The sequence below is a fragment of the Hippoglossus hippoglossus genome, chromosome 21 (assembly GCF_009819705.1).
Source record: "Hippoglossus hippoglossus isolate fHipHip1 chromosome 21, fHipHip1.pri, whole genome shotgun sequence".
In the NCBI taxonomy this organism is placed as follows: domain Eukaryota; kingdom Metazoa; phylum Chordata; class Actinopteri; order Pleuronectiformes; family Pleuronectidae; genus Hippoglossus; species Hippoglossus hippoglossus.
In genome coordinates this window covers 1,502,785-1,518,729 of record NC_047171.1, presented here as the reverse complement: position 1 = coordinate 1,518,729, position 15,945 = coordinate 1,502,785, and the positions used below count along the sequence as shown (strand labels likewise).

At 46.0% G+C, this 15,945-nt stretch overlaps 1 protein-coding gene across 1 annotated transcript in view; it reads left to right on the top strand.

The window, feature by feature from the left end:
- vwa8 (von Willebrand factor A domain containing 8) overlaps positions 1 to 15,945 on the top strand; it is a 71,241-nt gene that overhangs the window by 10,999 nt on the left and 44,297 nt on the right. Inside the window, exons 13-28 of the mRNA XM_034574963.1 lie at positions 741 to 901; positions 1,021 to 1,134; positions 3,418 to 3,601; positions 4,367 to 4,444; positions 4,540 to 4,655; positions 4,898 to 4,998; positions 5,291 to 5,397; positions 6,963 to 7,034; positions 7,683 to 7,759; positions 9,766 to 9,841; positions 10,081 to 10,216; positions 10,741 to 10,860; positions 11,059 to 11,264; positions 13,275 to 13,426; positions 15,524 to 15,632; positions 15,729 to 15,867. Of these exons, the coding sequence (XP_034430854.1) occupies positions 741 to 901; positions 1,021 to 1,134; positions 3,418 to 3,601; positions 4,367 to 4,444; positions 4,540 to 4,655; positions 4,898 to 4,998; positions 5,291 to 5,397; positions 6,963 to 7,034; positions 7,683 to 7,759; positions 9,766 to 9,841; positions 10,081 to 10,216; positions 10,741 to 10,860; positions 11,059 to 11,264; positions 13,275 to 13,426; positions 15,524 to 15,632; positions 15,729 to 15,867 (1,948 nt within the window). The remainder of the gene's footprint in view (positions 1 to 740; positions 902 to 1,020; positions 1,135 to 3,417; positions 3,602 to 4,366; positions 4,445 to 4,539; positions 4,656 to 4,897; positions 4,999 to 5,290; positions 5,398 to 6,962; positions 7,035 to 7,682; positions 7,760 to 9,765; positions 9,842 to 10,080; positions 10,217 to 10,740; positions 10,861 to 11,058; positions 11,265 to 13,274; positions 13,427 to 15,523; positions 15,633 to 15,728; positions 15,868 to 15,945) is intronic.

Sequence of the window (15,945 nt, the reverse complement as noted above, 5' to 3'; positions counted from 1 at the left end):
CCAAACAAGTCTGTCCCTGTAGGACGAGGGGCGTCTCCTCCACTTCTGGTCTGTTTAAACAACCAGCGGAGAAATATCACCAGATTAATTCATAAGTAAAGTTAATAAGAGGATTTAACTCTTCAGTGACCTGCTGGGTTTGAGTGACAGAAGAGGAGCTGCAGTGATCACAGGTTAAATCAAGTATGGTGCATCACTCATACCATCATCATCATCATCATCATCATCCTCATGATTGTGCAAAATGTAAAACACAGAGCTTGTTTCCGTCTTGATATAAAATGTCCTCTTTCCGTGGAGCAGCTCCCGGTTTAGTCAGTGCCTGGAACAAATTGTGTAACGCCGCATGTCCTCCCGCCTCCACCCTCCGTCTCTGCCATGACACGCTGGCGTGATAGCGAGTATGACAGTCTTGCTGCGCAGACGTTTCACCCCCTAACAGAAATGTGCCATTAACTGTTATCTGTAACGCCGAGATATCGAGTCTAGCAGCGGGGCCAGATCATTGTGGGGGTGCAGTTAGAGGAGAAATGTAGTGTCTGATGACATGAGAGTCTCAACTCGTTTCATCCAGTTTCACTGTGTGATATTAAACAAACTGCTGCACAGAACATCTCCTGATCTCAGTCCCTGCACCTCCCTCTACTTTGTCCCTTGATTTCCTTCCACCCAGGCTTCATGTTCACTTGCACTGACCCCGACCCTCATCTCCTCCCTCCTCGCTCCTCTTTCTCTTCCAGGACATGACAGCCCGGGACCTCCTCCAGCAGAGGTGCACCCTCCCGAACGGGGACACAGCGTGGAGGCCGTCTCCGCTGGTCACGGCTGCCATCGAGGGCAAGCTGCTGCTTCTGGACGGAATTCACAGGGTTAACCTGGGAACCCTGGCTGTGCTGTCGAGGTACTTCAGTCCGATACAAATATTGTTTCCATGATTTACTTGCTGTTATTTGTAGACACACACACACACACACACGCATGCACACTTGTCAGCTCATTCCTCTGTGCTTTGTGTCTCAGGTTGCTACACGACAGGGAGCTGGATCTGTATGATGGGACCAGGCTGCTGAGGTGGGACAGATACCAGACACTAAAGGAACAGCTGCAGCTCAGCGACGAGCAGCTGCAAGAGAGGTATACACACAGAGACACACACAACTCAGGACACTGATGATTGTGGGTTATGAGCAGGGAAAGGTATTTTTCAGTAGCATTTTGCATCAAACATTGGGAACATGACTTTATGATAAACCCATTCAGCGTTAGCTCCGTCACAGCAAGACGGACATGGAGAGGAGGAGGGCAGAGAATAAAGTATATTCAGATTTGTGATGATCGAATCTTAAGGCTCCGTGTCCCCAGTGGATAAACTGCTTACAGGTGTGGAGAGAGATTGATGAATACAAGCAGAAGAAAAGAGTTAAATAATTGAAGAGTAGGTAGTGTGTGTTTGTGTGTTTGTACATGCACATTCGTTTTGTGTATAAAAACCCACCTAAGCTGGCAGGAAGGATGTTTGTGGTGGGACGTCTGGGCTGAAGTGAACCCACTTCCTCTTCCTCCGCTCCTGTGGCTGAGACTCAATGTGTGCGTGCGTGCATGAGTGTGTGTCTGTGTGTGTGTCTGTGTGTGTGTCCACCAGGATTTAATTATGCATTACAATACAGGTTTCAGTTTTTTTAACCATGCTGTTTATCAGGAACACCGAGCTAATGGTGGTTAGTTTCCTCCATTTGCTCTCAAACAGCCTCAGGTCTTCACGTCATGGATTCAGCAAAATCAAATTCTGCTGCATGTTGATGTAACTGCATCACGTCACTGCAGATTTGTCAGCTGGCCACTAATGCTTCCACATCTTCCACAATCTAAACTTGTTCTACTGGACTGGGGGAAGCCCTGGAAGTAAAAATACATTTTCTTGATTATTGATGTTATTTGCTCCTGTTGAAGTCACAAGTTCCTGTCGATGTGATGTGATGTGCGATGTGAAGGAGAATTACTATATAACCTGAAATCCTCACGTGATGAGCGATGGCTGTGATTGGTGGAGCTCGCACGTTACCATGGAAATGTTGTCCACAACTGCAAAAATGATACCAGCTGTGATAAGATCATTCTGTGTGACATTACGTTCACCACAGAGCGACCATGACTGCGCTTTCTAACATGAGACCGTTTTTTTTCTTGAGTTAACAAGGTTAAATTTAAGAAGAAGCATGAAGTCAATCATTTGCAATGGTTTATGGGATGCGTAGTTCCTTCCAACTTAAAATATTATGTACCCAGTCTTGTAACTTTGCCTTTTTTTCCATTTGTCTTGCTCTGAATCAAATGTTTTACGCTCACGGTTCTTCTTGGAGCTGGTCGGCCTGTTTTTATAAGAATCTTCAGAAAAATCAATGGAGAAAAGAAATGGGACATTTATTTCATGCAGTTGACTGTGAACTGTCCAGTGATGGTGAGTCTGTGTCCCTGCAGCCACCTGATGTGGTTCTGTTAACCGTCCATCTCAAGGTTGTTCAGTCTCAGTCTGACCTCTGACCTCTGACCTCTCTCATCATCGTGGTGTCTCCATCCTCAAACTGCTGCTCACTCTTTCTGCAGATGCACAGATTCTGCAGCTCCAAAACCTTTCTACCTCATCATGCTTCAAAGACCGATGCAGCCTTGGGCAGCGGATCCAAACATTATGGATCGTGTGTCCATGTTTTGCTGATAGTTAATGTTTCCCATAGCAACAAATGGAAACCACATGGTGGAGCGGCCTGACGTCAGAGTGGCAGTGGGATTGTTTCTGTTTACCAACCGGATTTGAATTAGAGTTGGCAGCCTCGTTCAACTTTGATGTTTAAATTAAATTTAAGCGGCTGGTTACATGATGGGACCGAACAGAGGGAACAAGAGAGACCAGCAGAATCCAAACTGGTGAGAAACAGGGTACGGTTAAGTCCTAATAACAAAGGACTCTGATATCTACATGTATGAAACATGTAATGATGCTGGTTAGCGCCGGTTTTTCACCACATTAGAGTAAATTTGTCCTGTCGCCGTGTGGGCGTCTGTGTGTGGGCGGGGGGGGGGGGGATTGAAACGGACTTTGCTGTCCTCTCGAATCAAAGAATCACTCAGACAGCTGTCAAAAGTCATGCTCCTGTCCCTGACATAGATTGGATGGGACACACACACACACACACACACACACACACACACACACACACACACACACACACACACACACACACATACACACACACACACACTCACATATCACACAACCGTGACAAACACCATGTGCACCTGCACTCCACATCTACTTGAACACGGCGGAACAGATGTTCATCCACTGCTAATGTAGAACTGTGTGTGTGTGTGTGTGTGTGTGTGTGTGTGTGTCTGTCTGTGTGTGTGTCTTCTCAGGTCCATCTTGCCCGTCCACCCGTCGTTCAGGGTGCTGGCCCTGGCGGAGCCCCCCGTCGTAGGGGCCACTGGAGGCAGCGGCGGAGCTCAGCAGTGGTTGGGCCCGGAGCTGCTCACCATGTTCCTCTACCACAGTGTCACCCCGCTGGCCAAAGCAGAGGAGATGGGCCTCATACAGGGACTGGTAAGACACACACACACAGACACACAGACACACACACACACACACACACACACACACACACACACACACACACACACACACACACACACACACACACACACCACAACTGTCTCGACAGCCGGTTTCCCACTAGCCACCACTTTTCTGACCAGTAAGTGCAAATCAAATGATAGATTTTGAACTATCCATGATCTATGATTTGTTTGAACTGACATCGCTGTAATAACGTTTCCAGAAACTAATGGAATTAGACAGAGTGCACACAGCCCCCTTATGGAACCACAGTTACATTCACTAGATCTGGACTTTTACTTCAAACATTAACAAACATGGACTTGTGGTGTGGATTAGATCGAGGGGGCAGATCTTTGTGAGTGTTTTTCTACATTTTTGTGAATTTCTCTAGAAATCATTCTGGAGTCTTGATGAATAAATCAGGACTGATATTTCCAGGTGTGTTTGTTTGTGTATGAGGGAGATATGAGCTCTGCTGAGTTTACATCCATGTTTACATTCATGTTTATTTACTGTCTCTTTTTGCTGCTCAACCTCCGGTATGAGCGGAGCCACATTTACAGCAAAAGACAAACTAAAATACAACTAATCAAATGATTCAGTTGGAGAAAAAAAAGGAAAAATAATCAATCCCAATGTTATTCGTTCAGTTGTCACAAATCCGATCAGATGAATATATTTGCTGTTTAATTCCACCTCAGTTCATCTTCATCACATCCTCTTCATCAGTCTTTTCCTTTCATCTGTCAGACGCCTAATGTTCCAGCGGAGGCAGCCGAGCAGCTACTGCACCTCACACACAGCCTGCGCAACACCAACGACCCCACAGTGAGTGTGTCTGTGTGTGTGTGTGTGTCCTACCAGTTTGTTTATGTGTGTGAGCGTGTGATCTAAGTAATTTATTTGTGTGTGTGTGTCTCCAGGCGCAGTCTCTGGCCTCTTCTCTCTCCACCAGACAGCTGCTGAGGATCTGTCGTCGTCTCTCTCAGTACCCGGAGGAGAGCATCGCTCACGCAGTCAATAAGGCTTGTCTCTCCAGGTACACACACACACACACACACACACACACACACACACACACACACACACACACACGTTACTATGTGTTAATGTGGTTTTGGATTCATTGTGAAAGTGCCATATAAACAATATGCTCAGTGATTGTGAACACTAGTGATTAATTGTGTACGGTGTGTGTGTGTTGTGTTGTGTTGTGTTTGTGTGTGTTGTGTGTGTTGTGTGTGTGTGTGTGTGTGTGTGTGTGTGTGTGTGTGTGTGTAGGTTCCTGCCCAGCTTGGCCCGAGCCTCTCTTGAAAAGAGCCTCACCAACTGCTCCATACAGGACAAACCAGATCCTGCTGAACAAACTCAGGATTACAGCTGTGAGTTCCACTCACCTATAAAATAAAATCATCCATTCGATGTTTCTAGATATATTTCATAGATAATTATGAGTTTTTCCTGGTTAAACCTGAGACCTTTAAGGTCGACTACCAAGTGGATCAGTGTCATGAGTCAATATGTTTCCTGAATTAGATTTTTGAGAAGCAGCTTCAGTTTCTCCAGAGGAGGAGAGATGTTCTCCAGAGGAGGAGAGATGTTCTCCTAATTCTCATCCAGTATAAACTGCAGTATAAAGTGCCTCACCCCCCCCCCCCCCCCCTGTGTCTCCAGGTGTGGTAAAGGATGGTGTGTTGACCATTGGCAACGTGTCCGCTCCCATCTACAAACCCAGTGAGAAAATGAAGGTTCCAGATGTTCTCTTTTATGACAATCCGCAGGTAATTACACATCCACTCACACTAATACTTTACATACTGGACGTGATCACATACATGTCAGTCTGAACCACATCTGTAGCTGCAAGAAAACAGTTAACTCAGCTGATTCTTATGAGTCTGTAACTGTAAAAGAACATTTCCAGGACATGACCCACACATGAGGGCAAAGCGCTGGATTAGAAACAATAAAGAATAATCCAATGACCAGTGTGTGTGTTCATCACTACACAACGTTCACATCCAGTAAGATCACACACCACTGAAGAGCCCCGTCCGATCCCCTTCAGCTTCAATCATCTTTTTTTCCTGTTATTATTAATATCACTCTGTCCCCTTTGCAGTGTTTGACTTTATTTCATTATGAAGGATTCTGCTTTTAGTTCTGGTATTAACTATATTTCCCAAGGTCACGCTCTTGTTGTTGTTGTTGCTGCCTCAGATACACTTGAGCCTCAGATCTCGGTCAAATCTGTCCCAGGTCCCCCAACTGACCCGGGTTGGATTGGATAAGGAAGCAGCGTGACTTTAATTCAGCGCCGCATTCATGTCCAGCAGGAAAACGCTTGATGGTGGTTAACTTACACAAAAATAGGAAGGAAAGTACAGTGCGTACCTCACATCTGGATTCAGACAGATGTGGACTTCATGCCCCCGTTAGAGAACAAAAATCTTCTTTAGGAATTTATCAGTTGTTGTGTCTCTCAGACACAAGAAATACGGCAGCCACACCTTCTTCATTAAAGAGGGAGTTCACCCAGAAATGAAAATTCACTCATCTACTCACCACTATGCCGATGGAGGGGGGGGGGAGTGTAGCAGCCGAATCCAATACAACTGAAGACATTAGTGATCTTCAGACGTAGTAAAACAACAGAAGAAACACAACATGCCTCCATACTGCTCGTGTGGTGTCAGCAAAGTGTCCACAAGCCCCGACATTCAAAGCCTAAAAGAAGTGGCTAAGCTAGCGGACGTTAGCATTTCCGACAGCCCCTGAATGCACCTCTTTGGAAGCTGTCAGCAGACATTTGGTCTTAAAACACGATGTGAATGACCTCGTTTCCAATTGAATGTTAATGTCGGGGCTTCCTGACACTCGTACGACACCACACGAGCAGTTCGGAGGCATGTTGTGTTTCCTCTGTTGTTTTATTACTATCTGAAGATAAGTCACAGTTGTCTTCAGCTGTATTGGATTCAGCTGCTACACCGTTTACCCCTGAAACTCCAGCAGTGTTTTGTGGACTCAAACTGAAGAACCAGCTCAGGAAACGACACTCAGACATCTTCTGGCAACACTGATGACGTGATGTGACCCAGATTCATTTCTTCCCCACGCTCTCTCTCTCTCTCTCCCCGTCCTAATTTTGCCTCTTTATTGCGCCTGCTTGTGTCGGAGGTGGAAGAGGCTGAGATGGGAACAGGGAGGATGTCCTACTTTTTGACTGACCTGCTTTCTGTCTGCAGAGCAGCATCTTCACAAACACACACAGTACATCATGAGAAAAATGTCCTTCTGGGTTCAGTCCGTGTTTAACTGAGTGTCTGTGTGAATGTCTCTGCAGCACATGAAGGTGATGGAGGACATGCTGAAAGACTTTCTGTTGGGAGAGCACCTCCTCTTGGTGGGCAACCAGGTGAGTGACACGGAATCACATCAAATCCGCAGGGAACCAGTTGCGTTCTCTGTTTTGAAGGGAAGTGAAGTAGGCCGCACATGTCAGCGCCGTGTGAGTGTGGGGGGGGGGGGGGGGGGGGGGGGCAGGTTATGAAACAGGCCCCCTGCACCCTGATGTCACCCTCCGACCCGTCATGCTCACAGCTCGCTGGGGGCAGGAAGGAGCGTGTAGCACCTCCTCCGGGACACTCTGTGCCCTCAGTCTGCTCCAGAATCGACAGATGAGAAGAGGAGGAGGAAGAGGAGGAGGAAGAGGGGAGTGGAAGTGGGAGACGCACATGACCATGTACGGGTGACGCTGTGACATTAGGAGCTGTCAGAGCGGCTTACTGGTCATCTGACAACGTGGCCGAGCGACTCAGCAGCCGTCCAGGAGAGGAAGGCTCAGTGGGGACGGCAGTGGGAGTCCCAGAGAAGAGCCCCTGTCAGAACACAGAACCATCCACAGAGAGGGACACTCTCCCAGTCAGCACCGTCTCTCTACAGAGGGACAACGTCTTTATCCCTCTTCACAGCCTTTGTCACTAAAACACAGCGGCTACATACAGATTCTTTTCTTTAGCTTGTGTTTGGTAGCTAAATGTTTTGTTCTTCAATTCTTCCACAGGGAGTGGGTAAGAATAAAGTAGTGGACCGGTTCCTGCATCTGCTCAACAGGCCCAGAGAATACCTGCAGCTCCACAGGTCAGGAGAACCAGCGTGTTATCAACTGTTTTAGCCAAACTGGTTTCCAGCTTGGACAATGGGGGCTTCAGACTTTCTCCAGAGTTTTGTCTTTCACATATGAAAAACGCAGCAGGAGATTCTCAAGTCAGGTTTTTGTCATTAGGATATAAATGTAGTCACCTAAGCTCCATTCTGTTTTATTATTGTGTTTAAACATTTGACCTTGTCCAGACCACGAGTGATAAAGTATAATGTTCCTTTTTATGCTTAACACAAAATCTTCTGACCAACATATTTTATTCTTTATGACCATCTCAAACCTTTTCTGAATATATTTTTCCAAAAAAGAGTTACACATACATTTGCATACAAACAGCTCATGTGAATTTCACGTATGTATATTTATTTCTCCAGCTGCAGAAAAGCTCACACGCTCATAATCAGTCTAATATTTAATATCCTGAATTATAGGCCTATAAAAGTCTTTAATATGTCCAATAAAGCTCCTAAATATAACGTTCATTTAACCCATCGCACTTAAAAATGATGTCTTTTGGTTTTGGTGGCATTCATAGTTTGTAACGTCTCCGTGTGTTGTAATTCTTTCTCAATGATTCCTTCATATCCATTGTTCTTGACATGGGTCATAAATTTCATTCTTCATGGTTTTAATAAGTCATATGTTTAACTTTTTGGAAGCTGTGGAAACCCTGTCAACACTTTAGTGCATAAAAACTTCTGTCTCACAATTGGTTTTTAAACTCCCAGACAGTTTCTAAGCCTGTTTCCTCTGTGGCCAGCAAGTTATGATGATTTCCAGGAGTAATAACACGTGTGTCTTTATAGTACTTGTAGTTTCCATCAATTCTATTTGAGGGAGAAGTGAGCTGCCAGTGTTTTTTCTCACCCCCCCCCCCCCTCCCGTCGGCCCTGGCCGTCCCATCTGAGAGACTCAGAACCTATTTCTGGTCGTCAGTGAATTAGGCCGTCCCTCAACAGAACGAGGACTTCACGTGCACCATATTCAAGAAGAGGCATTCGAAGAAGTCCTCGTTAAGTCGGGTTCACAGATTCTTTAAATACTCACATGATGACACCTCAGGACAACTAGGTCGGTGTTGTTCATCCATAGAGCGACGTGAAATCAGCCTTACTATCGAATGTATCTGGGATCAATCGGAGGCAGCGACGGCCTCGTATTGATCCTGGCACTAAGAAGAAGCCTGTGTTTTGCTTGTCAATGACTCTGATGGGGAAAAAGGCAGCAAACAGAAAACCTATAAAAGTCCCCACTTGCTCAAACGTGAACCGCTCCAGTTAAAAATCTAGGATCTTATTGTTGTAGTGAAACCATCAACACAGAATCCACACGGAGAAACGACCCGTTGCTCCGTCGGCACACGTGCGTGTTTAGTTTGTCAAAGTCCCGTGAAAGTCGAAGTGGAGCCGAGCGCAGATGTGTCCTGGTTAGTTACTGTAGCTGCAGCTAATATTAGAGCAGGGCAGCGGCAGGAGGATCCGTGCATGTGGCTTTAGGGAGCCTGCGCCTGAGAGCCTACAGAGATGTGGCTCAGAAAAGAGACGCAGTCGGCCAGGAAGGAAACTGGGACAGCTCCTGGGTCACGCTGTGAGGTATCGAGGCGAGAGGGAGGGCTGGTCGCCGGCTCGCTCGGGGAAAGAGGAAGGGATAATTTTGGACGCCACCAGGAGATCAAAGTTGTTGGAGCGATGCTTTATTTCCTGGCCTGTTGAAATTGAGTGCAGTGTTATCAGCAAAGCTTTTTCACTGGCCTGCATCTTTGTGGAAGGGGAATCTGATTTCAGCTTTTATTAGAAAGAAATCTAGGATATTCTTTTTACATTGTGAAGAATCCTCAAATCAGTTCACAGCTATTGATCCATTTAGAAAAGCTGTAGAAGTGCAGTTCGATTTCAATAAGTTCATATCTACGAGGTGAACCAATAACAATAATAGTGATTCTGAATCTGGACGTGTGTGTGACCCTGTTTTCTGCTCCTCCCAGGGACACAACCATTCAGACCCTGACCCTGCAGCCCTCAGTCCGAGACGGCATCATCACGTATGAGGACTCGCCCCTGGTCAGCTGACACACACACACACACACACACACACACACACACACACTCAGGAATAAGGTTTAAAACATATATAGCTGTAGGTTTTTAGTCAGTGTCGACTTTTGATCCCATAGAGACAAGACTCTGACACTGGAGCTTGATCAAGTTGTAGAGTAACTGCAGGTTTAAGTACTTGGATGTTATAACATACATATGACATCGTCCTCATCACTTCTATGTGTGTGTCGGTGTGTCTGCAGGTGAAGGCCGTGAAAGTGGGTCACATCCTAGTGATCGACGAGGCCGACAAAGCTCCAACTAACGTCACCTGCATCCTCAAAACCCTGGTGGAGAGCGGAGAGATGATTCTGGCTGACGGACGCAGAATCATTTCAGGTACACGCACACGCACACGCACACACACACACACACAGGGTTCAACACCTCGACAGCAGATATGTCTCAGATCCAGTGAGCAGACAGAAGCGAGACCATTAAATGGACAAGTTGAGGGTCGGATGTCCTGGAGGACAAACATGAGTTAAACATCAGATGCAGGACACCGACGGGGGCTTAGGATAAAAGCCTTTATGGACAGGTACCAGGCGACTGTGGATCATGCTGGATGGTAAACGTGTGATTTTTCCATGTTGTCCTACGTGATCCCACCAGCTGCTCCATTCCTGAGCAGCTCTTCTTCCCACAGGAATGCAAACACAACCTCGACACTTCATAAACACAAACTCGAGAGCTCCTGATGCTATCAGCACAGCAACACTGTGTGTGTGAGACACAAATCAAATATTAGGAATTAGCTATAACGTTACAGGAAGAAGCCGATGAAGAAACAGCAGTGCTCTCTGTGACGTGTGTGTTGCTTGTCCTGTCGCGTGATAACCACGACCGTCTCTCCTCCAAAGATCCACGTGAAGCCGAGGGGAGGCCCAACGCCATCGTCATGCATCCAGACTTCAGGATGCTGGTGCTGGCTAACAGACCTGGCTTTCCTTTCCTGGGCAACGACTTCTATGGAGCTTTAGGTAAATACAACATCCAGGATCTAAGGATAGAAACAAGATCCTCTGCTGAGAGCGCTCACGACTAACCTGGTTGAATTCTCAAGACCTGTTGTCAGACCTGCACTGAAGTCTGGATATTCTCCTGAAATGTTCTGCATGGCCTCAACAAATAGAAATTTACATGCAGACCTTTGTGTTGACTGGTTATTCTTCTCTCAGGTGATATCTTTAGCTGCCATGCTGTGGACAACCCGAAGCCTCAGGCTGAGCTGGCGATGCTGAAACGTTACGGCCCTGATGTTCCCGACGCCACGCTGCAGAAGCTGGTGGCCGCGTTCGGAGAGCTGAGGTCCATGGCCGACCAGGGAACCATCACTTACCCCTATTCCACTCGAGAGGTGGTCAACATCGTCAAACACCTCCAGGTGAGAAGTATGATGCATGTTCTTCAGCAGCTTTCCAGGTTTAGTCTCAGATGATCTTTGAAATCAATAATTCATAAAGAGTATGTGACCTTAAGGCTGCGCTCCTAATGCAATAGAGTGTCCTCACAACACAGATGTTCCCTCGGCCTGACACACACACACACACACACACACACACACACACACACACACACACACACACACACACGCACACTTTAACATGTTCTGTAACACAGGAATCATCTGCAGATTTCAGGGAAGGTTTTCAATCTGGTCCTGGTCCCGTTTATTTATAATATAAAAAGCTTAGTTGTGCTGCTGCACAGGTCAAAACACCATTAAGACATAATTTCAGGGTTGAGACGTTATTATCGTTTATTATCAGATAAAAAAAGGGGGGAAAAGGTGAACTTTATTATCCATCCTCAGCTTTCCTCTCTTCACCATCATCCTCAGCATCGAGAGGCTGCCAGTTACCATGTAGCTGCCAGCAACAGTTATTTTCAGCTTGTGTGAATCGAGTCACTCTCTGATTTCGTTTGTATTTAAAGATCGAGCGTTTGTCACGTCTCCTGCCTCCTCCCTGCTCAGGTCTTCAGAAATAACGGCGAGGGACCAGAATAACGGCGCTTGAAGAAGAGTGAAATTAAGATTGGAGCTTTCACTATTGTAGATCAATAATTCAGTGCACATGTTCGAGACCTTATGTCTGATTTCCCCACCGGCCGCCCACCTCTGTCTTTAATCACCACTATTGACACGTGGAGGAGCAGGACAGACACAGGATCATTTAGTCGAAGGCCAAATTGCTTGTTTCGATGCGCGAGCCGGTTTTGGCTTTAATTACCTTTCACATCTGGTCACCTGTTGTGGTGAAAAGAAACACAGATCAATACGCCCCATGTGATCTACGTTCCAGCCGTAACCAGTTGGGATGAGGCTGTTATGGGTTAGGGTTACGCTCGCTTTCATGGTCTGAAACACTGCCCAGGATCCAGGGGTTGTTAAATCATCTTCACCATTGTGTCCGTTTAATATTTATAGAAACAGTCAATCACAGCCCCGACAGGAAGATCACTCACCGGGCTGAAGATGTAACTGCTACCAGAGGGATGTGCCTGCGTTTCTCTCTGTTAATCACCACCAGGGGCTGGATGTTGAGTTGTGTTGTTGGGTGAAATGTGCAGCGAGTATTGATTAGTGTCAAATATCGAAAGCTGTTATCAATTCAGATCCATTCAACCTCCACCAGTTGGTTTAACTGTAAATACAGAAGAAGTGAAGGCAGAGAATCTCAATCAGCCCGTTTGAAGTACACGTCGGTTTCTGTCAGTTCTTCTCACACTGATGTTTGTTCAAGTTTCTGATAAGTTTGGTTTTAATCGCTTATTTAATGATATAAAAACGGGCTGAGACGTAATGATTGACAGCTGAGACGTAATGATTGACAGCTGAGACTCACTCACGATTGGCAGACTGTGTGTTTTGACAGGATTCTACAGCTCCACACCGCGGTCACTCTTATCGGTAGAAGATTTCGTCCTTCGTCTCTCCCATTATTTAGCAGCTTGGAAAAGATACACAGCGTCTTGTCTCTGCTTCGCCGTAACAGTATCTCCTCCTCTCTGTTCCTCTGCCTTTATTGCCCATTTACCAGCACATCACCATAGTTACTGTACAATACAGGAAATTGATTGCGGCAATATAACGTGTGCGTGTCTGATTATATCACAGACTCAATAATAAATCCTGTAAAAGCCTCAGAAAGAGAGGGAAGACTCCTCTGCACTCATCTGTCAGTGCAGACATGATTTATCCTGCAGGTAGTGTTTCCTATTCCCGGCTCTGCCCCGGCATCAACCTCTGTTCAGGAACTGTAAATCATATTAACATCTTCTGACTCCCTGTTTCTACTCTTCCCTCCCTGCTCTTTTATTCTCTTTTCTCTTCTCCCTGACCTCTTCCATCTTCTCCTCCTTCTCCTCCGTCTCCCACTTCACCTCCCTGCAGAGATTCCCTGGCGAGGGTTTGGCCAACGTGGTGCGAAACGTCTTCGACTTCGACTCGTACAACAAAGACACGCGAGAGGTTCTGATCGAGGCGCTGCACAAGCACGGGATTCCCATCGGAGCCAGGCCCACCTCCGTCAAGCTGGCTAAGGAGTAAGACATGGGGAGATGCTCGGATGACACACACACACACACAGACACACACACACAGACACACACACTGTCCTGCAGTTACAGAGGTTTTATTCTCACCTCTGATAATCACTGCATGGACCAGACCTGAACTCTAAGCTTTATTTGCGATGGAGTGATGAGATCTTGTTGTCGCTCCGTCCCGCTGCTTGCGGAGGTCGACTTGTTGTTCCTCCAGAGAGGACGAGAACTCTCCACAGCGACTGAGCTGTCGTACGCTCGTACACATCTGATGCTGAACAGAATCCTCATTTCCCTCCGTAGACTGAACCTGTTGTCATGGTGACATTAAAAATCCATCAGAGGCTTCTAATTAATTATATTAAAGCACTGTAGCTATGAAGTATTTTAAATATATCAGAAGCTATTCATGCCCCTGTTTTTATGTGATTATTATGACAAACACTCAATTTAACAACACAACATCAGAATGCAGGCTTCATTTCTTACTGATTTAAAGAAGTGTTGATGTCACTGTTATGGAACCGTCTCCAGAGGCTTGTCGGTGTGAAGCAGCTCCTGAGGGGTCAGTGGTTCAGGGTAGAACTGTCTCCTCTGATGGGAGATCCCTTTTAAAACATGGGGTTTTTAAAGGTTTTTACTGATTTGAGATCCTGAAAAGCTTGAAAGCAGCTGACACCTGAAACTTCGAGGTTTCCATGAAGTCTCCTCGCTGCTTCCTGAAGTGTTAAATCATCTCCGCAGCTCCTTACTCACATTACCTCACCTCTCCTACGAGGGGAAAGATAATATTCTAATATCCACTACATTGTCTCATCATGTGCAGCTGTTGAATAAAGGAAAGTATTTGTTTCTTCTGTCTCCTGTGGTTTTATTTTAACTCAGCACGTTCATTAACTCTCAGAACCATCTCAAGTTAACTCTTGAGAAGTGAGCAGAGCAGAAACAAGTATTTTCCTTCATTCTATGGATGATCTGATCCGTAATGTCTGTACTTCCACCGTCCGGGCTCAGAGGGTCTGTGTCTGTTGGTCAGTGGTTTAAATCCCATCTTGAACAGTTTATATTGGACGAGTTGTTTTGCCCACAACATCTTGTTTACATAAAAACAAAATATCTTCTCTCTTGACTTCCTAGTTTGGGCATCGAGGAGCAGAAACCGTTTCTCTCGTGTGTCTCCTCGCTTTTCCATTCAGAGAAATATTTATGGTTGGAGGAACGTCCATCGTTCAACCGGTTTATCCTCTTGGAATTTCCTTGTTTTGTGGTCGTGTTGCATTTTTCACTGCACCTGCAGCCAATAAGGCTGTGGCCACAGTCCAGCTCGGATTCCTGGGAAGACTAGTTAACATCTGGCAGGGACTACACACACACACACACACACACACACACACACACACACACACACACACACACACAGACACAGACACACACAGACACACACACACACACACACACACACGCACAGTCCCTTATTCCGTATATATTGGTTCTACCCTTTTGGAATCAAATGAAAACCTTTGTTTTCAAGAAATCTCTTTCAAAACAGAATAAAGCTTCCGTCTAAAATCATTTCGCGGCATAAGAATAACTAATTTAACTAATAACTAAAGCAACACTGTGTAACGTTTACTGAGCTTTAATGTGAATGTAGAGAAAAAAGAAAGTGTATCAATGTGTTGAGGTGAAACCCAACTGAACGCTGGATATTACCCATGATCCTCTGCTTCCTGAACAAATCCACCAAACTCTGTTCAGAATTCTTCATATTTTCAAAGTTTCCTGCTGAATATTGGAGATAAACTCTGGTTTTTAATAAACTTCTGAGTCTTTTTAACTGATCTCAGTTCAGCTTCACTCTTCAACTGGAGCTGATTGTGACAGTTGAAGCTGTGACTCTCAGTCAGTCCTTCTCACAGGAGATGGAACCCACTCACCAGAGTTACTCATTTTGAAAGGGCAGTTTTAAGTTAATAAAATATAATTATGCAAACTGGAAATTCAGAAAGCTGCAGAATGAGTGTGAAACTACACAGACATGTGTAACTTCGTTAGTTGTCACCTGGCGTTTGTCACCATGTGACCTTCGATCTGCAGGCTGCCGCTGCCGGAGGCTCAGATGACGGGACACTGGACGATCAACCAAGAAGGAAACGCTCGCCGCAAACTGCTCTGTCCCACTGAGACGCACCGCATAGACATCAAGGTAAACACACCAGCAATGAAGACCAAGTTAGTTTGTCAGTGTGTGTGTTAACGTGTGTGTGCTGCTGTTACAGTCGTCATGTTGTTGTGCGTCCAGGGCCCCGTGTTCCTGCGTGTTCAGAGTCACCCCTGCAGCAGGCAGGAGAGCCGGGCGCTGAGCTTCAGCGAGGAGAAAGCCCACTGGCAGATTCCCATGAATGAGGTCAACATCATCTGTGACGTCGCCACCAAAGATGGTACTCACACGCACACGCACACAGACACACACCCAACACTGTCACACAATACATACAAGTGTCTGTTTGCAGACTTCA